The sequence below is a fragment of the Drosophila hydei genome, unplaced genomic scaffold, assembly GCF_003285905.1.
Source record: "Drosophila hydei strain 15085-1641.00,03,60 unplaced genomic scaffold, DhydRS2 tig00008144-arrow-arrow-pilon, whole genome shotgun sequence".
NCBI classification, from domain to species: Eukaryota; Metazoa; Arthropoda; class Insecta; order Diptera; family Drosophilidae; genus Drosophila; species Drosophila hydei.
The window spans coordinates 574,254-601,492 of NW_022045849.1; the positions used below are offsets into that span (position 1 = coordinate 574,254).

The following is a 27,239-nucleotide window of genomic DNA, read 5'->3' on the forward strand; positions in this document are numbered from 1 at the left end:
GTGTGTGTGTGTGTGTGTGTGTATGTGTGTTGCGTGTGTGTGTGTGTGTGTGTGAATTAAGATTAATAATTCTCATAGCTAAAAGTAAGCATTCCATTTAAAGCTAACACATACAAAAAACTCGTGGGAAGTGGGGAAGGAACAGACTTTGCAAGCAAATTGGCGGCAATTACAAAGGGCTGAACAGTTGGACTAATAATAAGATCAAAATATAACATAGATATCATTATATCATTATACGATAGTATGTTGTGTGTATATATAGTACAGGTTTAAATAGCGTAGCGCTTAACATATCTATATATATGTGGTATATAGTATATAGGTGTACGTATGTATTGTTTTTATATATTTATATAATTTACATTTAGTGCAGCATTTCGGGTTGCGCTGCAAATTTAAAAAACAATTTGTAAAATTAACTTTCGCTCTCTCTCGTTCTCGCTTTCTTGATATCTCTCATTCGCACAGTAATTCTAGTTAATTATAATGTCGTAGCGCGTGGTTAATGCTACGAAGCGCTTCGCTCAGCTGCTACAACTCAAAGAAGTCATCCTGCTGCTTCTCCAGGCGCTTCAGTGAGTTCTGCACTCGTCGTGTTTGCGTAGTATTCAAGAGCTGCGCCGTATCCGAATTCCCACTGCCCGTCGAGCTATGCCTCTGGTGGTGCGGCGGACGATTGTTGTTGTTGTTGCTGTTGTGGTTGTTGTTCTTGTAGGAGTTATTGAGGTGATGATTGCGGCGCTGTGGAAACACATCCGTTGTGGCACTGATGCAAATGTCCGCATCACTTTGACTATTCACCAAACTGCAGAGTATAAATATAGAGAAAGATTAAATGATGCTTTATTTTGGGGCCAGTGACAAGACAATGTTGTCAGCGGTGGAAGCTCTGGCAGCTGAAGCACTTACTCCTTGGATCGTTCGACATATTTGCGCGACTCAGATATCGTGTTATCAATCTTATTGAGGAAATCATTCATGCACTTGCGATTCTCCTCCTCGGGCGTCATCGCGGCCACCGAGTCCAGAGACTTGCTCTGCTTGGCGTTGCACGTGGCATTGTGATTGTGCAACATTAGAGCTGGATCCTCGTCGTTGGGCTGCACCACCAGCAGCTCGCCGGCAATTGAATATGGACGCGGTGTGCTGTGCAGCTGACCGGAACGTGTGCTCGACGAGCTGGACGAGATGTTGGTGTTGCAGCTGTTGCTGCTGCCGCTGCCACTGCCACTGCCGATGCCACCGCCGCTGCCACTGCTATCGTAGCAATTTGCTTGACTCAAATTGTTTGCATTGTTCAATGCTTCACGCTGCACATTCGCATCGGGCGTGGTGGGCGGCGAGGCCAGTGCATCGGCCAGCAGGTCAGCCCCATTTGCCTGCAAATTGTAGGGTGACGTCTTCTCCACGGGCACAAGCAAGAACTGACGCAAGAAGAGGCTGTCCGAGGCATAAAGGCGATTGACGCGACGTATTTGTTCCGTCTGTTGATATAATTAATATTGTTATTGGATCTGCGTGTAATTATATTAGATATGGATGAATCTATAGCTGTCAGCGCCAATTCCAGTGAAAGCTCTGCTACCGAATGCCAGCTCAGCTCCCTCAAATTAAAAACTCAAATATTTATTGCTTTCCTAAGCCCCATTTAATATATATTAAGTTGTCAATATATATGATATATCATTTATATAATGCATATCCAAATATTTAACTACTCAATAAATAATATTTAAGCTATCAATAGAGAAATCTGTCCGCCTTGGAGATTAGCAATCGACGAATTGTTAGCTAATTGACTTATTGGTTGAGTGATTGATCGATGACTGAGTTGACACGATTCGCACACGTTAGATGCGAATCACAACGATGATTAATTGGCCAGGTAAATTCACTGTGTCATTATACAATCCAGTTCGCTCTCTTTCTCTCTTATCTCTGTAGTAGCTGATCAAATGTTGACACAGATTCTGTTGGCACTCTAGACCTATCTAGTTATACATACTAAAGTGATATGCAGCAGCTGTCGGAACATTTGGCTGCAGCATTTCCCCCAACTTAAAATTCCTTGATAAGACTGAAAACTCAAATAACGATAAGCAATTAGACGAGTGGTCGTAGGTTGCCGCTACTGCAGTGCAGCACCCAACACCTCCCCCTCCCAGCCCTGTCTCCGCCCTCTAATCCCTTTCTATTATTTGTATAGGCCACGTCGAGCGACTGTGGGTCTTTCCGTCTGCTTATTAAATCGATAAAGTTGGAAGTTAGCTGACATTTGAAACGTTCTACAATTTGCATGCGACACGACAGCAACACAGAACACAAGCCAGACATTGCAGTCAAGCGCAACTGACTGCATTATACTCGCTCATGAGGCAAAGTAAAATTTACCATGAAATTAAGGGTATTCTTAGCTTATTGGTCTATCGATAGAGGTTAGCAGTGATAAAATCTGAAAGCTCTGGAATATGCATTCCCTACGATGCCAATGGGAGGCTTTAGAATATCTTTATGAGACGAGCCTTCAATTGGGAAGGTATTTAAAGACTTTATATACCCTTTCTTTAAACTGACAGCAAGTCTGACATTGCACGAAACCAATATACTTTTTCTTTTCACTTTGTGAACGAGCATAAAAAGAAGCCATTGCTAGTTGCAAGCCATGCCACACGTGCAATCCACCTACAAATGAAAAGTTGTAAAGGGAAATGCTGCCCGCATACTGCATGCGAGGGTAGTATAAAACATATTCAATATTAACATATGATTATTTCTGCTATATATACACACTTAAGTTGCGCTCGCATGCATATGTATTCCCACTATGTTATATTTTAACAAATCTTCAAAAAAGAGCTCTTTCTTCAGTTTTTTTTATAATCTCTTAAGCTTCACAGTAATTTTCCATACTCCTTTGCATATATGAGGTTTGTATATAATTGAAATCAATGTTTTTTTTTAAATATATGTATATAATATTATATTTGTTACATGATAAAATAAATATTCCTATTTTCACTTCATCCCTCATCTTTCAACTCTTTTCGATTTTCACCAGAACTGTTTGTACCACCCTCGCATATGGTATGTTGTCCATTTGAAATCAATGTTTTATGTCACGCTATCACTTTCACTTAACTCCCTTGGAGCAATCGAGACTTAATAATTGATGTTTACATACCGTTGCGCCATATTTTAGCGAAATTCCTTGCAGTGTATCCGTCTTTTCCACTGTGTGTCGTATAAGAATTTCATTGTTTCTCAGATTGTTGCAGCAGGTGCTGCCATATTTCTTGAGGGTGCGTGAGGAGTCGCGTATTGATTGTTTTTCGTTGAACATGAATTCGGTATCATCCATATCAGGCACGATCTCTTGAAACTGCAAAGTGAAAGGAGGAAAGTATTCATCAACTGTTCAATTACACTCATTTAATTGTTTTTGTTTTCATTTTGTTTTTATTTTTCGAATTTTGACAAGAATTGCTATGATGTCATTGTTTTACCGTTACTAATGCAAACACACACATATGTGTGCGCGCTTTTATAAATATAAATAGCACACAACCTGGTAGTTTCTGTGATTTGTTCATTGGATGTGCCCCACTCACCTGACTCACCTGAACTCCCTCAAAACGGTAACTGCAACCAAGCGAAACCGAAAGATATAGCAAAACTAATACAGCAACTATTATAGACACATTTTACTCAGGCAACGTAGACGTTCTCCTTAATTGAATTCACTTTTTTGTAGTGTTGCAATAATTTATTATTTATATTTTTTCTACTGTGCTTTCGTTTTTTCAGCACCGTTGACTTACAGCTGCGATTACTACGTGTTTACAAGTTGTTGTTGTTGTTGCCGTTGTGTGTTGTACTGCCAGTATGACCGTAGCACTCAATCGACAAAATGCCAAAAATACCAAATCATACTAGGGATGAACAATTCCGTTTATGCTCAATACGAATCACGATAAGCCGTCTTTGCTTGTGACCTATTTAAGACAACGGCACGTCGTGTCACGTCATATTCATCGCTACTTTGGAGCCGCGCTCAATATGATATCGATTACTGCACTCATAGCTGTGCACAGAGTTGCAATACTAGAAGTTGAGCGCGTGTTTTTGTTTGTGTTGACTTTTGTTTTGTGCAAATGTTAATTTGCGTTTGTTTCTGTTTTTATTGCTTACGAGAGCGAATAATAATTTTTTTCACGTGATAGCTAAGCCAACGTAAGCGCCTTTCAATGTGTGCATTGTATATGATGTTGTTAGGCTTAAACCTGTTTGGACAAAGCAGCGAGAAGTCAACAAAGACAAAGCAGCTGGTTCGTTGGGTTGCATATGGAAATTATTCGAAACGAATTGCCGGCATGACTTTTAATTAACATGTGACTTTATTTATTAATGATACCTCCATATTTAATTTGTAATAGTAATGCATTATTGCAAGACAACTAACAGAACAGAGCAGCAATTACTTCCTTCAAGACATAACATGCATACATACATACAATAGCCATATATGTACATATGTATATGCATGTATGTAAGTGTGTGTGTGTGTGTGTATTGAGTTGTGGCTCTTAAGGTTAACAACAAAGTTGTCGCAACTGTTGTCAAACTGTTTTCTGCAATAACAATATACGACCAAATAAAAAGAGCGAAAGCAATTGAATTAGAGAGAGACAGCAGTCTATTGTATGCTGGGTAAATAATAACTGTTATTTTAGCGCAACTGATAAGCGCTTCCCACTCAGCGACTATCAGACGACAATTCAAAACAGTTTCACCTAAATTTCGCATAGATTTGAAATGGAAAGAAAAAAACGGTCATTGACATACACAAATCGCAGAAGCTAGTCACGCGCCGGGTTTCCCTCAATGGGATTTCGGTATACACATGCATACATATACACGGATCTATAGACATATATCTATATATATATATATAGATATATATATATATATATATATATATATATATATATAAATATATATATATATATATATATATATATATATATAAATATATATATATAAATATATAGATGTTTAAATATATTTTATATTTGCTGCGAAAGCTCTTTAAATTGTCCATGCTGTGCGCAACTGATCTTTTGATGAGCAATCAGCCCCCACAAGAGAATCAAATAAATGGTCGCTAGTCAAAAGCGATCGACCTGAAGATGCTCTGTAAACGTGTATTCGTCATTAATTACAACTATAATTGAAACGATATACAGCAGCTAAGTAACCATTGTAAATAGGTCGACTAGCAGATAACCTGAATACTTTGACTATCGCATTTCTAGTTGTTAGACCACAAATCTATTGCTATCGTTATTGATAGTTTCATAGTATCACTAGACAATAGATACCTCCTATACAGTTTATATGTCTGTTCTTGAAACGTTTAATGAAGTTAACTTCGAATGAACACATACATTTAATTTTGCTATCGATAAAGTAGATGAATTATGAGATTACATTTGCCTAAGTATTAAACAAATATACCCCATTTCTGTTCATTTTTAATGGGTATATGAAAAAGGGGACTTTTCAATGATTGCAGAAAAGAAGACACGCTCCGTTCGGAAAGTGATAATTGTTTATTGTCTAATTGTTTATGTCTATCAAAAGACAAGCGTGTGATTTTGCACAGAATTAGACAGTCGAAAGAGTTGCTAAATGGAAATGTCAGACAAGACGGAATTTATGCATGTGACTCAGTTGTACGAATGGACGTTGCGACGTGACGAGGGCCAAAGAGCTCGAAGAACTCTTCAGAGACATTCGTATAGATTCCGAAGGTCAGTCCAAGCTAATTGCAACTGATCGATAACAGAGTCCGAGTCGATAAAGTTTGCTAATCAAGTCGGCTTTCAACAGTGACTAACATAAATATTCGTATGACGATTGCCATAAATTTAATGATATCGCTTGCAATCTATTTCAAATTTGTTGCTGTTGTTGTTTGTCGTTTGTTGTTTATGTAAGTATGTCTGAAATTTATGGATTCGTGCAATCGCACACAAATTATTGGACGAAGGCCAAATTAAAGTAACAGTTGAGGTAAGCTTTATGGCAGTCAGTGTTTAGCCGTCGCACTATCTTTAGTATTAATTAAAATTAACAAAATAGGAAATTGCAAATTGATAAAACACACCAAAAACAAAAAGACCAAAACGAAAATACTGCACCAAATCGTACGTGACATAAATTAAAGAAGCTTTACACATATCAATTCAGATATTATTATTATTATTATGCATGACAACTGCGAAATGGAACGTTTTTATTCACACACACACACTCCCCTCGTATTGCATAGCACGATCTATGATAGAGCTGGGCTCGTGACACGAGTTGCTGATTTAATATTCGTGTCTATCTCAACTGTGAACTATCTAACAGTAGATTCAATTGACGTCCAACAACAAGACAAACTGTAATTATCTGTAAGTTGGAATTATCGTCACGAGGCCATCTCTAGTTTTTCGATAACTCACATTTGTTATCAAGTGCAACATATTGTTAAGTTGGTGCTTCAAGTCGAATTTCGATAGATAACTTAATTTTTTATCACATACCCGCAGCTAAATGCTGGAGTACGTGCTGAGTGCGTGGCACGACTAAGATTTCCCTCTGATTTGCTTTAACTATCGTGCTTCAAATTTATGTTTTTTATGTTTTTCATAGTCTTAAAGGGGGCAAAACGAGATGCTGTGTACCAATCAACTGTCCCTAAACATCCAGCCTCCAATGCTTTCTGTCTAACATGTTTAATTAACTGATAATGAGTTGTGTCTACTACAAAGAGCTGCTACAAAGACTCTCGAAGCATTACTCAGTGAACAATGGACTTGTACTTGTACTTGAGGCATTGACACACCTGGCCGGCCTATTGTAATGTGTAGAAACAAACGATTCTATATGAGTCGACTATGCCAGCGCTCCATCATGTTTGTTATCAATTGTTGGCTCTTATATCAGATCCCTTTGCCGACATTCTATATATCAGGCTCAACTTGTTCCGCCATATCAATTGTATAGCCCGCGCGTTGCACTTGAAAATGTAAAGCTCCATACCCAAAAGCCAAGTGCCACAATCTTAAGTGGCATTAAGTTTATTTATGTAGTTTTATGTACATATATTTTCTGACAAATGAAATGGATGGCTTCTCAGTACTCTTCAGATACGAGTGAGCATATAATATACCTCTATATGTGCATGTTTATTAAGGTGTTTAACTTTCTGTTTGCTCAATTGAAGGGCAACGTCATCCACTAGTTAAGCACATTTGAAGCTGTCCGTCTAGTATTCTACTACGTAATACCCATTACTGGAGACATCTGTTACGTGCAGTAAAAATATATTCAACGTGACTTCTATAATGTTTCAAAGTATAAATTCCTTTTTAACGAATACCTTTTGCACGGGCGGTAAAACATATATAGAAAACTTATGGGAACTTAAACTGCAATAAATACACCTATCAATAATATTATAAATAATGTTTATCAGTTTTTGGTTTTTTTTTATTATTTTTTTGACAGTGACAGAGAGGGGAGGGATAGAGAGAGAGACGCGTATGCACTGTGAAGTCTTTACTAAACCGCAAAAATATACTTTAAGATATAGATTTACATTGAGATATCGATCAATATCTTAACAAATCTAAAGTTCTCTACATTTCTTCAATACATTTCTTAAGCGTAATTAGTTAGCTGTCATTAACATTTTAAATATATATTTAAATCGAGTCATTAAGCAACTTAACCGCATATCCACAAGTATGACATATATATATATAAAAACTTGCTGCGATTAATAATAAAGTTAATTATACGCGATTGCCGTTAGCTTTGTACAGTAAATGGAATACATATAAATAAGTATATATAGACACATATATATAGAGATAGACACATATATATGTATAGGTAATCAATCTTCTTTTGAGGTTTTGATTGATTATTGCCAAGAATTTAATTTCGTTAGCCTTTAGAGATCGTAGATATCTGGAACCGTTGATGTATGGTAATATATTATGAGATATATATAAATATATTCACATATATATATATATAATTATAAATATATATAATTATAAATGGAACTTCGCAGTTTTGGGTGGCCAAAATAGACCAGAGATTAGATTGCCTAGGTTCTTAGAGGCAATCTCGATTCCATATTGGGGCAATAATCAAACAAAGCAAATTCTCAAAATGACTCAAAACAACGGTACAAATTTCTGAAAGAGGCAGAGAGGGAGAAAGAGAGAGAGAGAGAGCGAGAAAGAAAGAAAAGGTATTGCTTGAAATAAAAGTAAGAAAACATGTTTGTAGCGTTGTTACTACATTCACATATTCGCATTCACATTCACATTCTTTTTCCCATTCTCACTCACACTCACACACACAACACTCATATTCGTATTCATATTAATATTAAATTTATCGGTTCCTGCAAAGGCAGCCATTGATTGAGATAACTGCCAAGTTAGTTCGAATTTTTAAGATGTTTGTTCTTTTCGATAACAATACGAGGGCCTATTAAATAAAATACTAAAGCAAAGCCTGACTATAACAAATATATCTTTGGAGCTCTTAAATATAAAACATAAGTTACGATATTTAGAATTTTATTTCTCAAGTTTATCTTTACCGTTTTTTCTTCAATATTACAGTAGACTATGCCAAAACTGAACAGTAAACAAGAATTGAGAATATAAAATTGATGTAAAAACACGTCGCTTTCATAGCATAGGCTTGATTCACTGTACTTTAAATGTAAGCTGTAGAATGTTTTTTTTTGTAGTCTTTTGCAAGCATGCCAAACCGGTTAAGCGAAAAATAAAGAGAACAAAAAATAACTAAATATAGCTATATTGGTTATTAAACAAATACGTCAAAGATAATGCCCAGCGAACTGGTTAAAACAGGAATTGCAACAGGAAGCAGAAAACGAAACGCCAACTCTGAGAATACTACAGAAAAAACCCTATTAACATGACCATTTCCACTTCATACTGAATCACACGACGCTCACCTCATTACCTCTACCTCAGTGTCAAGCCAAGAAATTACCATGGAAATAGTTTTGACTCACTTTACGCACTGAGTAATTTGATAGACTCGAATATTGAATAGACCTCGGAAGGCATTTGGGTCGATTGAAATGACAAACGGTTTCTGGATAAGTAACAAGATAAGCCCAGTTGCCCATACAGTGAATACTCAATAATAGAAACTGTAATGCAAATGTTAACTGCTTGTGTCAATAGGAAAGTCATGCAAACTGGAAAGATGTTTGTTCCACTAGCACAGTGAATACTCGTTAGAGCTAACTCTAAATTTTGCTTTTTATCCATTTCTTACTTTCGGATTCTAAATACTCGAAAGTTGTTCATTACTCGAGCATTCACTGTCTGCATGCAAACGTTTTGGGCCTCTAACGAGCATCGAAGCGTCAAAAGCAAAAACTCTTCAAAATGGCGCCCAGTTGGTAAAGCTGAATAAAACCGGCCCAGGGCCAGGTTCTTAACGCAGCAAGTTGGCTTTAAGGTTTGGGCATTGAACCCATCGAAGGTGCAGACCCAGCCCAAGGCTAAGGATATTTATAGAACAGATCGGGCGCATTCCAGAATGCCGAACCAACAAAGAAACGTACAAATTGCAATTGCGAGTTTTCGTTTTTATGTGTTTATCATATGCTTTGGCCTAATTAACAATAAAACTGGCAAAAGCAACAAAAGGCATTGTAATCGAGTCTATTCAATGGCACAATACTCTGCTCGATGAGAAGTACTCTTGAATAAGCTTTCAATTAAACTGCTTTCCTCTAATGACTGGCTTCACTTTTCCTCTTATGATGATTCGACATTGAATTAGTATGGATGATATATATGTATATACTCTCTTCGCGCACAGTGCGTACAGTGTATATTAAGAACAGGCGACGCACATACGTACATAATTGTATTTGGCTTTATTCACTCGTTGCACTCATTTGCAATTCAGACAGAGTCGCACAAGTTGGCCGCATTGCTGACTGGCTGACTTGTTGCTGTTGCTGTTGCTTTGGGCCAGATGTGCGATTGTTGACTGTTGGCAGTTGGCTGTTGACTTACTCATCGCCTGGTTCGTTGGCTACGATCCGCACTAACAGCTATAGTCGCAGTCGCAGTCGCAGCCAGAGTCGAAGCCGTAGCCAAAACCATGCTGCACACTTTGGTGCCATTTGCAAAACTTTAAAGAAGTTGCGAGTGCTCAGCCAGCAGATGCCCTGTATATTCGTATGTCTATTCCCCTAGCTAAGTTATAATCAGAGATCAGAGTTAATTTAGAAAAGAATGCACTATAACGGTAAATATCGATATTGCTCAAAAGATACAAGTCTCTTATAAAGATGTAAATATATGCTAAAAAAAATCATCTGTTTTACATAGGTAATTAACAATTGTTCGAAACATATAAACTTGTTCATAAACTATTTTAGCCTATACGTACTTTTAACCCTATGAATATATTTATCGATATTATAAACTAGCATAAACTGCACTTATCGTCTATCGATATATTTATATATTTTATGCATGTTTTACTCTTCTCTGTCAGCTGAAGCTGCATTGTTGCCAAACTGCTAGCAATTACAGGGTATATAAATACAGCAAATACCAAAAGGTAACGTTCCATTCAAAGTGGGCTTTCTTGGGTAATGCGAGAGCATTTCGACACGATCGTATTTCAAGAGAATTATTTATTATTTTGTGTTTTGTGGCGGCGGCTGCTGCTGCTATTGCTGCTTTGCCTCCAACTGATGTTGGTTAAAAAAATGTATTTTTAAATGCGGTTAAGCACCTCGGCAGGGGCCTCAGCAAAAGTTTCTGCAGTCATTCTGCGAGTGTGTGTGTGCTGAATAGATCTGAGTCTGAGTCTGACTTTGTGTGGCATGATTGTTGCCCACATTCACATACATACATATACCTTTTTTCCACTCTTTAAGCCAACAAAAGCTAACGACCACGAGGAACTGCCATGACTTCATACTGTGGCTCTTATAAACGAATAAATATATATATGTATACTTTATTTATATACGTTTCTATATATAATATATATAGTTTTTTTTTCAAAACTGATTGACGAATTTGCTCTGGATTCGTTTTCGTTTATATGGCAATTTGCGACTGATGACATTTTAGACCTAAGCTAACCTAGAATATAAACTATGATTTGCCTAGTCATAAAATATCCTGTAAAACGATCAGGTATAGATCGAGGTATACAAATATACGACCAGAACGTTCTTCATAATTTTCTGCATATGATTTATATTTTACATAATCGTATGTATTGGTTACATATTCATATATATATTATTTTTATATAGTCATCTGTTTCCGTAATAAGTTATGAGTAACGTTTCGGCTATACGTCTACAATTTTGTAATTTAATCTGTTTCACAGGGTATTTTCGAGTCGTGCAACAGCTTTCGTTCTTCAGAAAATTGCGTCACAAACGGCTTTAATGTAATAGCATATAAATAGTTGTAATTTGTAACCTAACCTCAACCTCAAAGATCTATATATATATATATAGATAGATATATTTGCATACCCTGCACTCATTAAAAATTGGGTATAATATAATTGGATATTCTCTTATATTATATTATAGATTTGTATATATTTTCACTTCTACTTACTTGCGAATGCAATTTCCAGTCCTTGTAGGCTTTCACAATATAATCCATTTCCGCGTCTTTTGTTGTCGTTTTCGGTCTTTATGAATAATCTGCGTATGAGACGTAAACTTATCTAAGTATATATATATTTATTTTATTTTATTTTATTTTTACAATAAATCATTCACTTCACTCTCACTGAACGCCGGTCGTTCATTTGTTTTTATTGGAAATTTAAAATATTGTTGATTTATATTTTGACTATAAATCAATTGCTTTATTTATTTTCGTGATAGTTAACAATTTGTTGTTTTTTATTATTATTATTTTTGGCTTTTCCCTTTTGGGATTTTTCCATAAAGTTCCCTTGAGTGTTCCAAAATAATAATAAAATAAATTATTCTGTTTACTTTGTAAGTTGAAAGTTAATAATTATTTATACATTTTTTTTAAAATGTGTTTTCAATTAATTAATCTATGAATCAAATGACTAATCATTTTCATATTATCATTCATATAAAAACTATGTTGTATGTAAAGTGTGAATGAATACAATATATATATGTATATATGTATGTATGTATAAAACAGCTATGTATGCATATGTGCTCTCTTTTTTTAGGACATCTTTAGCACTTATACATTTATGAACCCAATATTTTCCCTCCTATAAGACAAATCCAAGATAAATGCATTACGTATTTTCTGTAAGCATATCTCTAACACATATACATACAAATACAAATGTATTCATGCATTCTCTTTTAGGATAATTTCCCTTTGAGATCTAACTCTTAATTATTGTATTTGCTCTTTTTTTCGGCTATGTTTTCATAGTCTGTTGCATGCTGTATACACATTGCTGACTAACTTTAACTTTTAATATAATGTAACGGTTTCAGACAAGGCCAAAGATGAAAAAACCCAAAGAAATCGGTTGTCTTTACACTTGTGCAAACCTCCAGTGTGGCTTTTCAAGCAACGCACGCTGGCGTATGTATGTGAGTAGGTGTGCATGTGTAACTAGGTATGTGTGCGTGTGACTGAATTTGTTTTCCGTCTGCGACAACGTCAAGCGACAACAGGCGACAACGCGTGTACCGCATTTCGTGATCTTTTGCAGTTGCCGTTGTGTTTTTTATCTACAAAAATTATTTATTTATTATTTTAAACTTTTTTCAGTTGAGATTTTTTTGCGAGACAACGAGCCGTTTGTTTGTCGCTTATGCAGCACAATGGAAATGTATACAACATATACATGCATATGGAACTGAAAGTGATGCTGTGTGTGGGCATAAATATATAATTAATAATTGTACATTTTGTACATTTGTTACAGATGCTGGGACGTTTAGCAACAACTGAAGCTTCAACTGTAACTGTTTATGCGCGCTTTCTGTGAGTGTAATTGTATTTAAAACGCAACCTCTTTATTTATAATTTTGTTGGTTTTTTTTTTTTGGTAGTCACTGGCTCACTCACACAAATAAAACTGGCAGCAAAGATGACGGCGACGGCGACGGCGACGACGATGAGGACGGCGGCGACAACGCGAGCGATGCAGGGAAGGGTAAGAGGCGTTTGCTCAGATTTTCGCAGCGCGCACACACGATAAATCGACTAATACTAAACACTAACACTAACAACAAACACACAGCCTGGCAGTGGACACCCTGCCAACCAGCTTCAAGTAACGCTCGATAACAACTGACTAGCCGAACTCCAGCCCAGCGAGCTTCAAGCGACAGCAGCGACGTCAGCGACAGCGACAGCGCCGATCGGCCGTCATATGTAGCTCGCGAGCGCAAATTAACGTAATGCTCTTGCTTACGTTTTGTCAGTCCCACGCTCTTGCGCTCTTTTACTCATTGGCCCATTGCGTTGAGCTGGAGTGACTGCCTGGAGCGGGAGAGAGAGCGAACAAGCGACCGAGCGACTGAGTAGTACTGCATGCAATTGAAGAATTGGGCTATTCTATGCAGACATGCATACATGCACGTTCCTATGTGTGCATATTTTATGTATTTGTTTATGTGCTTTTCGACACCCACGCTCATAAAATATTGCCAGTGTACTCACCCACAGGCACACACACACATGTAATAGATTGAGCTTAAGTGATAATCATTTATTTTGTTTGTTGTTATCATGTAATTAAAGAGAAATCCACTCGTCACCGTGTGTAAGGGGCAAGGTAACAAAATGGTAGGATTAACAGCAGAGCAACAGGTCGTTGATACACGCACACAATGCAATCTGCTTGGCCCATTTAACTATCTGGCAACGCCGTCTTTGTGTTAGTGATACTTAATTAAGCTGACAGACAGACAGTTCATTAAGCATAGTTACACTTAAAATAAATTTAAGTATGCACCGAATTACTCTTTTGATTTTGAAAACGATTTATTAAGTGTAGTGTAAGATATATTCTGTGGCTGCTGAGCTATAATGCTCGTACCAGTATTGTCAATAATTATGTTTAAAGTTTTTATAAATAGTCTTAATTTGTAGATGTTTTGCTCAGTGTAAAAATTCATATTTAAGCAAAACGGCAAATCGCTAAACACAGACAGCGAGCCTTACAAAGACCGCAGAGAGAGGGTGAGAGAGCGGATCTGGGGATTTTTCTCAGCAATATGTATGACGGGAAATGGGGAATTTTTTGTTTACCTATTCAATGAATAGAAGAACTCATCATATTTTTCCGCTGACAATGCAAACTCTTTGATCAAGACTATCTGAACAAGTTGTTGTTTTTTGATTTTTTGCAATAACAAAATATAGTATAGTTGAAAACAATATTTCGATAACCGTTATCTGACTTAGCTAACCTACTAACGTTAAAGAGTTATCAATAAATGTTTGCAAAATATATGACATGATAATGTACATACATAGATACATACATGCATACATATGTCCATGAAAGGTGTTGCTAGGTCCAACTAGAATACCGTTAAGATAAAGTGAGAAATGTGATTCAATTTCTTTGTAAATAAAAGTGAAACTCAAACACAATAAAGATCTCCACATACATATATTTGTTTTATGAATCAAAGGGAAAAAAGTGTGTTAATTAGGAAGACATGCTCGTAGGATTTTTGCGCATCTGCACATTTTAATATACTTTTATTCATTTTTTTCTTGTTTGAGTATTTTATATTTGAACAAATTGGACAAAGGCATCGGCCCCGAGAGATGGGCTGGTAGCTGCCAAGTCACATTATGGCTCAATTATTGAGATGCAACTAATTTGTAAGGCAAACAGACTGACCAACTGACGTCTCTCAGTGTATTTGTGCATATAATACCTTTTTTGTGTGTATTTATTATGATTATTGGACACTAATGTAAGATGTGTGACACCTGTGAAAAACAAACTGGTTATCATTCGAAACAGTCAAGGCTAAGTCAAATATGTAATATAGCTATATTTATTTTGTAGCCATTACATTGAGCGAGTTTCCTATTCTAATTTGATTAAGAGCGGAAAATGTAATTAACAACTTTTAAATGTGATCACCAGTGTGTACAAACTTACTAATTTAAAAAAGCCCGCGCAAGTTACACAACAGAGATTCTATTCAAGTGTGTGTGAATGGGTAACATATCCATCAGATTTTTATCAACCATCAATCAAGGCTAACTATCATAAGTTAAATATCTCTGATTTATAATATCTGCAGTTAAATTAATGCGATATTCTAATTCAATTAAAAACTCTTAACACCTTTAATTGGAGCGCCAGTGTGTACACACTTGCAATTAAAATAAGCGCGGGCAAGTGTTGTAGCAGGCAATTTTCTATTGGCGCAAAATGTGTTTTCTCTGATCTGGCAGCACTTTCAAGCTGCTTATATTTACACAAAACAATAACAAACAAACTGTTGCTCATTTCTAAAAGAAAATACAACTCTTATAAATTATATATTTGTGCGAGTTGTGATCCACAGTAAACTAATTTACAGTTTCTGTAAATAGCTAATATATAGCGCCCTATTAATGTTGTTTTCTTAGGCTGCGGTCAGCTGATGCGGTCACCGGTTGCATTTCTTATTAAGATTCTGTTGCTTACAAGAGACGGGCACACTGACAGTTAAGACCGCAATTTTGCCCAGGTAAGACGCGTTGTCGTTGTCACCTGATTGCCACGGTTAGTCGGAGAAAAAGCATTTTTAAAATTTCGAATCGAAACTTCCGTTATGTGCGCGCGTTTGCGTTTGCTGCGCTGTGAAAGTACAAATTTAAATAAATTCGATTAACACCAGCGAGAACGACAACAACAATAACAAAAGTGAAGAGAACGTGTGCTAATATATATATATGAGTGTATGTGTGTGACTGTGACTGTGTGTGTGTGCGAGTAGTATTGGCTGTGCCTGTGTTGGTCGGTTGTTAAGAAATTCCAAGAAGACCGCAACCAATAATAACAGCAACAACAGAAATGTCACACAATAGACGAAGAGTGCGCACTATTGAGTACCTCACGCAAATGTCAAATACGACGGCGTTGGCAGCGCTGTCGGGAATATCGCCGACAGCACCATCAAAGGAGTTGCCCGTAGATCTAGCTCCAGTTTGCGCTCCAGCTCCTACTCCAGCTTCTGCTGCTACAGAGTCAACAACACCAACAACGCCAATAACAGCGGATCCACCCGTAATTCCAGTGCCCCCAATTAGATTACGACGCGAACATAATGTCGATGAGGATGTTGCAAGGTAAGCAGAAATGGTTACAACTCTGATTTTCCGCTCTGTCGCTGCCGGCGTCGTGAAAAAACCCAAAACATTTCTTGTCCTCTCTTATAACACAAACACGCACGCACACACATACGCGTATAGCTTACATGCTTGGAGAGTGGAGTGTGCATGTAACAGTGTGTGAGTGCTCGCGTGCGCTCTCTCCCTCTCTTTGCCCGAATATTTCCCCCATTTTGATTGTCAAAACGTAAACAACGTGTTTGCAGCTACGGTTTTGTTGTATTTGCGTTTTTAACTTTTTTATTACACCACCAACCAATTTTGTTATTGCAAAAAAAGTGCAAGGCGGCAATAAAAATATAAATATGATTCGAAACTCAAAACGCGATTCAGTTGTCTTCTTTTAATATTATTTTTGCCGAAAAATGTGGCAATTATCATGCAAATACCAATACATGGTATGTATGTATGTATTAGTGTGTATCGGCTCTCTTAAAATTGGTTCTTCCAAGACATTTCTGATAAGAAAAGCCATTTGTCTGATAAGACAACACAAATATAGATACGCATATGCATATCGGAGACATTTTTTTTACCTTTTCCGCTTCGGTTATTCATGCTAGAGACATGTGTCCATATACATATGTACGTACACCTACATACTTAAGCTTAAGCTCTATTATTATTATTATTTTTTCTCTGAGCAGGACAACTAACTGTCATCACATCCGCCTTAGGCAGCTTTCACTGTACACATATAGATATACCATTATTTTGTTATTTGCGCCTGTGAGCCATGTTTCCTATGAAAATTTTCGCATGTCTTCTTTGCTTTTAGCACGAAATAAATGTCAAACATAAATTTTGTGTAAATCGTGAGTGTGCCTAAGTATGTGTGTGCGTGAGTTTGTGTATGTTGAGTGGGGAGTCGCCTATTGAAATTTAGTGAAATTAATTTGTGTCTCCAGTCCCAGTTGTTCTTCTTCGTCTCCGTATACCAGTTTGCTGCACTGGTGAGGGCAAAGCACGGGGAGTGCCGTAGGGTATCGATATTAAAACGCGTTTAATACCTATATGCATGTGTGTGCGTGTGCTTGTGCTTGTGTTTGTATATACACAAACACACATACGTGCGCTTGCACATTCCGTTTTGTTAACCTCTTTCGTTATGCGTTTAGCTCAACTCAACGCAAAAGCCAATTCTGTTTTGAAATCGAATTCGCTTTCTTCTCAAGTTACTGTATTGTCTTCTGTTTCCAATGGAATTCTCAATGGAATTTCTGCGCCTGCTAACTGTTTATTTGACAGCGAACACGTAACAGCTCACGTAGCCATTGCCCGTTGGCTGCCTCACACGATCAATAAGGCCGCCGTCACACATCTCTTGCACTTGAACTTCAAATATATGCTGTAAAAGCTCTCTTAAGCAAGCGATGAGCAAGTCGATGCAAACAAGAGGATTGAAAAGAGCAAGCAGCTAAAGAAAGTAGCTTGCCTGGAATGAGATGGCAGAAATCAACTGGCTTAAAAAGCTGAACGACTGCCTCTATAGCTCTCTCGCTCTTACATACGCACTCTCCAAGTCTTGTTCTTTGGAGCGTAAAGTCCTTTCCACTGCTTAAAATAGTTTATGGCTTCTAATTGTGCGCGCACACACACGCATATCGTTAGGCACACTCACAAAATCACATATACACATAATAATAGCAAATTTGAATTTCAAAATTTATATTCATGTTTACAAATTTTCATCCATAAATTTTATTAAACACACGGTAAATAGAGAAGAGGAGAGAAGCCGTCAATTGATTTGTATATAGTAAGCTGAGTACGTTAACAGATGAATATAGTTAATTAATTTATTTATGCATGACTTATTAAATAGCTGAAATATTTTGCAAGTGAAAAGAAACCGCATAAATTAAATAAAAAGTTGATTTGAGTATAAGAAATCTTAAGCTAAAATTAAATTCCATTATATTTGTGAAATCTTTAATAAATATTTATATTATAATTTATATGAAAAGAAATACTAGAATATGAATTAAAGTCTGCTTAGTCTGTGTTTTTGTCTGTTGAACATATTTGATTAAATTATTAACCGAAATGTTGTGATGGCTGATTGATAACGTTTATTGAGGGGCATCATATCAAAAAAAGGGTTGATGTAATATCCATAAATAATTCATAAAACATAGAGTTACCTGGGTTTTTTTAATATAAAACATGATAAATATACATAAATACATGATAAGCGGTTTTGCAATTAGTATAGTGTATTATAGACACTATATACCCCACAGCTGTCGTCCTGAGCACATACATACTTATACTCATAGATATATATATATGTATGGAGCGTGTGCGCACAATATTTTGTGTCTTGTCGCAGGTTAAACAGATTTTCAGACAGATTACTCATACGCCATGTTATGCTATTGATTATTTGTGTGCATAGATGCTTATCTACTTCAACGGCTAACGCACAGTGGTGTGCAATAAATATCATTTCCCACAACACATGATTTATTTACATACAAAAATAACCACTGTGCGTATGTGCAACATACGTAGATTAAGCATACTTGAATAGATTTTTGAATATAGACACATCGATTTCTTGTTATTGGGTAAACACGCTACACTACTAAAATTTCATAATTCAATAAAAAATAATAAACACACAGAAACTATCTTTACTTGTGCGTGCTCGACTAGGTCATACCCAACTGTAATTTGTATAATGTGAAAGATATAACGCTTAAAATCAACGAAAAAATAAACACTTGAATTATTATCCACTTCATGTAGCAAAATATTACCTTAGTATTATTATATTACTTTCTGCTTAACGTTTTCAATGGTTACAGGGTATAGCAGATGGCAGTATTTGCAAATGTGTGAATAGGTTTGATCTACCGTTTGTTCACTCTCTTTGCTTTGCTCTTTTCCGCGCGCTCCCATTCTCTCTCTCTTGCTCTCTCTGCCTGTCTTTTGTGCTGCCACCCACTAACTACACTCACTCGCACTCGCTGCTCATGTGGCCAACTACTCTCCCTCTCAGTCGCTCGGTCGCTCGCTTGGACGCTCTCTCCTGTTGTTGTTCTCGCCGACAATTGGAATAGGATGACTCTTTTTTTCTTCTTCTGTTTTTGTGGGTTCCCTCAGCGATTAGTTTGTCGCGCTTGGCTGTGCGCTGCGGTCGCTGCTCGCTGTTTATATTCATAATATGCACACATACACATGGGTATATAGTAAGCTCGCGCGTATGTGTGTATGTACAAAATACACAGTATTGTCTCTGCGACTACATGGGGTAAATTTGTTGTTAAAGTGCTAATAAATTGACAGTCTGCCGCCGCATTTCAATTCGCACGACAATGGCCGCCGCATCAAGTGGTCGTCGCCTCAACTTTCAACAAATACAAAACAAATCAAGCGCTGCGCTTTTCCAATTTTGTGTTTACCTTGTGAAATTCAGCGCATTCAGCGCATGCACAGTTATTAACTAAATGTACATTCACCGTAATTCCGCATTGGACAAAATATAACATATCGATTGCTACGATCTGTGCGACGAGCAGACCTTCATTCAGCTGACGCACACTCATCAAAGCTCAAAGTTCTCCACGGCTGTTTTGACAAGTGCTACCGAGTTTCTCTCTCTCTGTGCGTGTCTTTATGTACATTCTTATCCAGAAATTTATTGTCGCAGTCCCCTTATACAAAACGGCGCTACTTAGATGTTAATCCCCGCACATATTAAAAATAATTGTCTAAAAGTTTGTAAAACACAATAAAACCCACTCAAGACGCAAAGAGATTGTGTTTTTATCAGTTCCAGTGAGTGTTGAACTGTGCGCTGCTGCTCAAACAGTAAACAAAATAGTTAAAAACAAAATGCCGCGCAAAAAGTAAGTAAACGTTTTTTTAGAAAAGTATAAATTATTAAAAACGTATGATAATTAAATATTATACTATTCTCAATGCCAAATACGAAGAAAAGTGTACAATACTCTGAACTTATTGGGAAAGAGTAGACTGGGCATATAGGTTTTGTTAAGGTGTCTGTAACAAACAGAAGGGGGCGATTCCATAAATTATACAATTTCCTCATTCGCAACTGTCTACATGTGTTTATCCGTCCATCTGTGTGTGTGTACAACTAGATCTCGAAGTCTATAGAAGCTAGCATAGCACGCGCTGATCGAGTTTGTTTTAGTTAATCGATGATTCCTTTTAATGAAATCGATCAAAGTCAAAATTAACTGAGAGTTCTGTTAGTATTTTTTGCACGTTATTTGATCTGAAAATCTTAAAACATACATAATATTCCTTCATTCCAACCCAAATTGAGGAAAACCTTTTTTTTGATGATTTTAATTTGTGTTTCATCAGAAACTCCTTTCAATGTTCTCTGAGTGTTCTGCAAAGATCTGCATAGATTACGAAGCTGCTTTCTATATACTCTAATCTCAACTAACACACTCTTTGCTTATGGTATGGAAGTTGCAATCTGACATAGCCGAATATGGCTATATCGAGTTGACTATAAATACTTATCAATAGTATATATACATATCACTAGTCTAGCAGCTCGGCTAGCTGCTCGCTTGCCAGTTTATAGGATATAGTTCCGTCTCACTTTTTTTATTACACCTGGCAAAAAGGTTAATTAATTTGCCTTCTTACATTTAGCATGATGAAATTCGTGCAGAGATTTTTGAGTTGCGAATCGTCAATCAAATGTCGAGCATTACATATGGACAGATATACATATATACAAATCAGAATGGCACTGAAATTAAAGCATAATTATAGGCGTGACATGCTGGCTGTCTGGAGTAGAGCGCAGCGCTGGATAGATAAAGCGAACGATAAGATAACATTACACTTCCGCCTACCTGACCAAACGTAGCTTTAATGTGGTGTAAATATATAATATAAATATATAATATTTGCTTGGTTTATCGGCGATTATAAACCGAGCACAACTAGTGCTGCAATTAAATTAGAACAAACTCTTGGCCTTAGATAACTAAACCAACAGCTAAAGACCCTCTCTCGCTCTCTCTCTCTCTGTTTGCAGAGTGGAATATCGTGTGAAGCAAACGGGCTCACGCCCCATGCCCATGTCAACTGCGCGCATTGGCACACTGGAGGAGGACCTGCATCCGGATGATGAGCTGGCGGCACACTATGAAGCATTTGGCACCACGCCCCCGCGCACCCGTCTGAAGATCAAGAATCGGGACTGGGAGCGCAAGCAAAAGTTCAATATTGTCGAGAGGTGAGTAGAGTCCAGGCTAGAGATTCGGTCAATCATTCACGTATGTCATCCTCATCGTATAGCACTGCAGATGCGCCGGCCAGCGTTGGGGGCACGCCCAAGAGGGGCATGTCAAGAATGGCGCGTTCTCGAGTGCTGCGACGCAATACCATGGACTGTGCCCTGCTCAACGAGATGTTTGTCAACGAGGAGGGCAAACGGACGGACAAGCGCATGCAGTCGATGCTGCGTGATTCGGAGCGCGAGATGAAGAACTCGCTGGCATCCACAATGATTGTGCCGCCGCGTGGCAATAGCTTCCACGAGAGCGCCCATCCGCTGGAGTCGCTGGACAAGATTATGCCGCTCAATTCGGATGAGCCGGCTAGTGTACCAATGCGCATTGCCTCCAAGGTGGTGGAGAGCTGTAATCGCTATCGCTGTGTATCCTCGCGGCCCATCGGCTGCCGATCGTCGGCGCCGCCGTTGGCTTTTACGCCACAGCTGCCGGCGCTGCGAATGGACGGAAAGCCGACGCCTGGTTTGAGCAAACGCAAGGAGTTCCACGAAACGTTCGCCAATCTGATTAAGCTGGGCAGTGTGGATAGGCAGGATGGAAAGCTGTCGCAGGAGGAGCATACGTGGCAAACGGAGCTGAAGGATCTCATCTGGCTGGAGCTGCAGGCCTGGCAGGCCGATCGCACCGTCGAGCAGCAGGACAAATATCTATATGATGCGCGCCAGGGCGTCTCTGATCTGCTTCATCAGATCATCAGCTACAAGTTTCAGCCGCGCTACCGACGTGAGCCCAGCCTGCTTAGCCTGGACAGTGGCATACACTCGGATGCTAACTCCAATGCCAGCTGTAAGTGAAGCAGCTTCAAATGTCGTCCGTCAGATCTCTAATTGTGTTTCCCACTTGACAGCTCCCTTGCCCAGCAAACTGTGCCACGGCTGCATGTCTCTGTACTGCAAGGACTGCATGGAGCGGCAGGAGTTGGCGCTGCGTGAGATTGAGGACTTGTTAACGCGCCTGGAGGCAGCCGAGGCTCTTTATCCATCGTCCCAGGCCATGGGTGCACTGCATCCCATATACAAATCGCAGAGCTTTGTGGGCCGCATCAAGGCCATGTGCCTCTGGTACAATATTACCAAGCAGAACAAGCTCAAGCTGAGCATTCTCGGTAGGATTCTGGCACGGTGAGTTGTGCAAATGTATCTCGGAATCGACCCAGTCAGCTTAGTCTGTTTGTCCGTGATGGTGAAGTCCTTAAACTGAGTCCTGGTTCGAGCTGATTGATGATATGACAGATCGAATTGTTCGCTAACTTCGTAGTCTAATATCGATTCTTATGTGCATAAGTAATAGCCTCATTCCTACACAGACTGCAAGATGAGAAGTTCTCCTGGCCGGTGCAGACCTCCTACATGGGCTCGGACAGTGGCAATTCGTCGTCCTCGGGTGTGGACAACGATGACTCGGCGGTCAATTCAATGGACTCGTCGAAGCCACCCAGCGTGGCGGGCAATGGGCAGGCGACGCGCCGGGGCTGCGGCACCATGACCTGTGCCCGGGTGCAATTCATGCTGAACGATTCGACCCACGTGCCAGGCGAAAGCTCCAGCAGCAATGAGTAGGTGCAGGGCAGCAGCGAGGCAAGCGGTTCAGCTAATCTCTTTCATGCTTTGTAGATCCACCTCGACGGAGATCAGCCAGATGTCCAACGAGCTGCCAGGTGGACATCTGCGCAAGGGATCGATGCACGACATCAACATCTTCAGCGTGGAGCCACTGGGCACCTCGAGCAATGACGGGGAACAGGTCTCTGGGCTGTATCGCAAGTTCATCGAGAACGTGTTGAAGTGTCGTGGACTGGCGAAATCCTTGGCCTTTCTCCATCAGCTGCACACTGTGGCGCTGTACAAGGCGCACATTGCGCTGGAGCGGCCGGGCGCCGAGGATTTGGAGGACTTCGAGCTGGATACGGAGATCATTGAGCAGGATGTGCCGCGCATGGATCCGCAGATAAGCCGCGAGCAGATAATCGAGCTGCGCACCTATGGCTACTGGAGCGAGGAGGCGCAATCGATCAATCTGCCCTCGTACATTCCCACGTTTGTGTTCCTTAGCGGTATCCCGTTGCAGTTTATGCACGAGTTCTTGCGCATGCGCCTTGAGACGCGCCCGGTGCGGCCCAATCCACTTAGCCTAGAGCAGCTGATGAAGGAGCTACGCGAAGGTTTGACCCTTGCTTTGACGCATCGCGAACGCTATCAGCGCCACATAACCACAGCCCTGGCTGAGAATGAAACAGAGCTGGGCAGCTACATCAACATCCTCAATCAGTACGATGCGACGGTGCGCAAGACCTTCGAGCTGTATCTGGACTATATCGATCAGCTGGTGCTCGTCGCTGTGCCGGAGACCAATCAGAAATCGGTGCTGGAGAAGGAATGGATGTTCACCAAGCTCATCAGTCCCATGATCAAGGGCATGCACACGGTCGCCTCCCAGAAGTTCTGCGGCATCATTAGCAAGCTGCTGTGCAGCATTTCGAAGCGCCTGGTGCAACGCTCCGAGGAGTTGGACGAGCAGATAGCCAGCACGGCGCACAGCAACGATAGCGAGGAGCTCAAGTGGCAGCTGCTCACCATCTGCCGCGAGACGCAGGCGCTGCTGACCGTCGAGCGTGAGCGATCGATTAAGGTGCTCTTCTTCGCCAAGACCTTCTGTCGGGATGTGGAGACAACGGACTTCCATCGGGAGCACTATGAGCACGATGTGGCCAATCAGCAGCACGATTTCATCTGTTCGGATGTGAAGGCCGCCTTTAAGCTGCTCCAGCAGGATGTACTCGAGGTGCGCAACAAGCTGACGGGCATCATCAAGGGCGTGCAGCAGCGTTGCTGCCTGAGCAACATGCTCGAGCTGGACGAGCAGGATCGATTGGCGGTTTTGTCGCGCACTCGCGAAATTCTCCATCAGGGCTACAAGTTTGGCTTCGAGTACCACAAGGATGTGATACGGCTATTCGAGCAGCGCATTATGGATCACAAGGATGGTGGACACACGGTTGACCTGGCTTTGGGCATCATTGCGTTCGCCAAGATGTGGATGCACTTTGTCATGGAGCGCTGTGAACGGGGCCGTGGCATGCGCCCGCGTTGGGCCTCCCAGGGTCTGGAGTTCCTAATGCTGGCCTGCGATCTGCAGATCACCCAACATCTGGACGATCGGCAGTTTGAAGAGCTGAAGCAGCAAATGGATCGCTGCATATCGCATGTGATTGGCATCACCTCGGAGCCGGAGAAGGTGGCGCGTAAGAAGGCCTCGCCGCGCACCCGCAAAACATCTTCTCCAGCAACCAGTCGCTCGAGGACACCCACTCGCACTCCCATGTCGGCGGGCGTCATAGTGAATCCCAATACGCCGCCTCTGCAATCGCCGCAATACAACAAGCTGTTGCATCCACAGTTTAGCCTCAAGGAGGAGCTCCTGCAACAGAGCTCGGCCACCTACAGTTCTGTGGACAGCGCCGATTTTATGGAGGCACCACATGGCCCGGCCAATGGAGAGCTGCGTCTCCTAGTGCCACAGACGCCGCCCATTTCCAAAGGCAGCAGCCCCAGCTCCGCATCGACACCGCTGGCATCGCGGCAGGAGCGTGTGCGTGACGCTGTCAATCGCTTGGATCTAGACCTGGAGGAGCATCTGCGCGACCGTCGACTCATTGGCCAGGTGAAGGCTCTCAATTCGTGCGACAAGGTGCAAATACGAGCACGCAGCGTACACTTCCGCTGGCATCGCGGCATCAAGATTGGTCAGGGACGGTTCGGCAAGGTCTATACGGCGGTCAACAACAACTCCGGCGAGCTGATGGCCATGAAGGAGATTGCCATACAACCGGGCGAGACACGCGCCCTTAAGAATGTCGCCGAGGAGCTGAAGATCCTCGAGGGCATCAAGCACAAGAATCTTGTGCGCTATTACGGCATCGAGGTGCATCGCGAGGAGTTGCTCATCTTCATGGAGCTCTGCTCGGAGGGCACACTCGAATCCCTGGTGGAGGTGACGGGCAGCCTGCCCGAAGCGCTCTCACGCCGCTTTACCGCCCAGCTGCTCTCGGGCGTAGCGGAGCTGCATAAGCACGGCATCGTGCACCGAGACATCAAGACGGCGAACATCTTCCTTGTGGATGGCAGCAACAGCCTGAAGCTAGGCGACTTTGGCTCTGCGGTCAAGATCCAGGCACACACCACGGTGCCCGGCGAGCTGCAGGGCTACGTTGGCACCCAGGCCTACATGGCGCCAGAGGTGTTTACCAAGACGAACAGCGATGGCCATGGTCGAGCCGCCGATATCTGGTCCGTGGGCTGTGTTGTTGTCGAGATGGCCTCCGGCAAGGTGAGTGCTAGGTGCTCGGCGCCTACTGATAAGCAGATAAGCGGCAACAGTTGACCGTTAAAACTATGCGGAATGAGCAATTGCACAAATAGTTGGGGAGCTACGTGTCTTGCGCAATAGAAAAAATTATGATTGACAGGCGGATAGATAGAGACAGGTTGATTGACAAACGATTGACCAACCAAAAAAGCGACTGATTGACTGAATGATAAAATAAAATAAAATTATCAATAGACGGACTGTTACAGTAACTGATTGAATAGCCGATTGCTGAGCTAACTGGCTGACTGATAGACTGATTGATGACAAATGATTGACCAAAAGACTGACCGACGAATCGATTGAGTAACTGATTGACCTACATGCATTGGTCACTCAGACTGATTGACTAACAGGCAGAGTGGCTCAGTGATAAATGATTGGTTGTCAAACATACAGACTGATTGACTGATTGACTAAGTAGGTCAACTAATCAGTGACTGATTGACTGTTTGATTAGACAATTCACAAACAGATAGATAGACTGATGATTGATGCTCTGTAATTCGTTGGTTTCGTTTCTATTGAGTTGGTTTTTTGATTGAAGTAAAACTAATTGGCATAACTTTATTTATAACATTTCTTTCTCGCACCTATGCAGCGACCCTGGGCACAGTTCGATTCAAATTTCCAAATCATGTTCAAAGTGGGCATGGGCGAGAAGCCGCAGGCACCGGAGACTCTATCGCAGGAGGGTCACGAGTTCATCGACTGCTGCCTGCAGCACGATCCCAAAAAGCGTCTGTCGGCCATAATGCTGCTCGAGTTGAACTTTTGCAAGGTAAGCTGCTGCCTATACTATGAATCTATTAAAGCCAACTAATCTCAATGGCAATTGCAGTCCGGCCGGGATGAGGAGTGCAGCAGCGTGCAGCTGCAGGCGCAGATGCGTGGGTCCTTTCGACGCAACATGGCGCAGAGCTAATTCGGCTTGTAGTTAATCAGTTTTCTTGTTTTCCATTGCATGTGTATGTGTGTACGATATGTATGTGTATGTGTAACTGTATAATTTATGTGAAGACGAAGGTCTAGTTGCGCCTAGTTTTATTTTTGGACAATAAATATACCCAATGAAATATCTAAATACAGAATACTTTTGCGAATGCATTGCGAATATTTATTAAAAAAATAT

At 40.4% G+C, this 27,239-nt stretch overlaps 2 protein-coding genes across 5 annotated transcripts; one reads left to right on the forward strand and one right to left on the reverse strand.

Moving 5' to 3' along the window:
• Positions 1-6: 6 nt before the first annotated feature.
• Positions 7-13,408, reverse strand: LOC111602650 (myb-like protein I). 3 transcript variants are annotated; one of them, XM_023319821.2, is made up of 5 exons: positions 13,176-13,408; positions 11,715-11,803; positions 3,185-3,382; positions 913-1,487; positions 7-808 (listed from the first exon to the last, which is right to left on the reverse strand). In XM_023319821.2, the coding sequence occupies exons 2-5, from the start codon at positions 11,760-11,762 to the stop codon at positions 535-537; spliced, it is 1,095 nt and encodes a 364-aa protein (XP_023175589.1). In that variant the 5' UTR covers positions 11,763-11,803; positions 13,176-13,408; the 3' UTR covers positions 7-534. The 3 variants fall into 3 exon arrangements, with proteins under 3 accessions (XP_023175589.1, XP_023175591.1, XP_023175590.1); XM_023319823.2 differs by lacking the exons at positions 11,715-11,803; positions 13,176-13,408 and adding an exon at positions 3,621-3,743; XM_023319822.2 differs by lacking the exons at positions 11,715-11,803; positions 13,176-13,408 and adding an exon at positions 3,612-3,743.
• Positions 13,409-15,992: 2,584 nt separating this feature from the next.
• Positions 15,993-27,192, forward strand: LOC111602613 (mitogen-activated protein kinase kinase kinase 4). Of its 2 annotated transcripts, none has more exons than XM_023319773.2 (8): positions 15,993-16,412; positions 21,484-21,684; positions 21,747-22,528; positions 22,590-22,863; positions 23,049-23,297; positions 23,356-26,068; positions 26,709-26,888; positions 26,949-27,192. In XM_023319773.2, exons 1-8 carry the CDS (start codon positions 16,138-16,140, stop codon positions 27,030-27,032), a joined length of 4,758 nt encoding a protein of 1,585 aa, XP_023175541.2. In that variant the 5' UTR covers positions 15,993-16,137; the 3' UTR covers positions 27,033-27,192. The 2 variants fall into 2 exon arrangements, with proteins under 2 accessions (XP_023175541.2, XP_023175542.1); XM_023319774.2 differs by lacking the exon at positions 15,993-16,412 and adding an exon at positions 19,557-20,308.
• Positions 27,193-27,239: the final 47 nt, after the last annotated feature.

Coding starts and splice junctions, on each gene's coding strand:
- LOC111602650 (XM_023319821.2), bottom strand. CDS start 11,762: ATGGATTATATTGTGAAAGCCTACAAGGACTGGAAATTGCATTCGCAA. Junction 3,383..11,714: donor ACTGGAAATTGCATTCGCAA/GTAAGTAGAAGT, acceptor TTCACTTTGCAG/TTTCAAGAGATCGTGCCTGA. Junction 1,488..3,184: donor CGCTAAAATATGGCGCAACG/GTATGTAAACAT, acceptor TTATATCAACAG/ACGGAACAAATACGTCGCGT.
- LOC111602613 (XM_023319773.2), top strand. CDS start 16,138: ATGTCACACAATAGACGAAGAGTGCGCACTATTGAGTACCTCACGCAA. Junction 16,413..21,483: donor GTCGATGAGGATGTTGCAAG/GTAAGCAGAAAT, acceptor CTCTGTTTGCAG/AGTGGAATATCGTGTGAAGC. Junction 23,298..23,355: donor GAAAGCTCCAGCAGCAATGA/GTAGGTGCAGGG, acceptor CATGCTTTGTAG/ATCCACCTCGACGGAGATCA.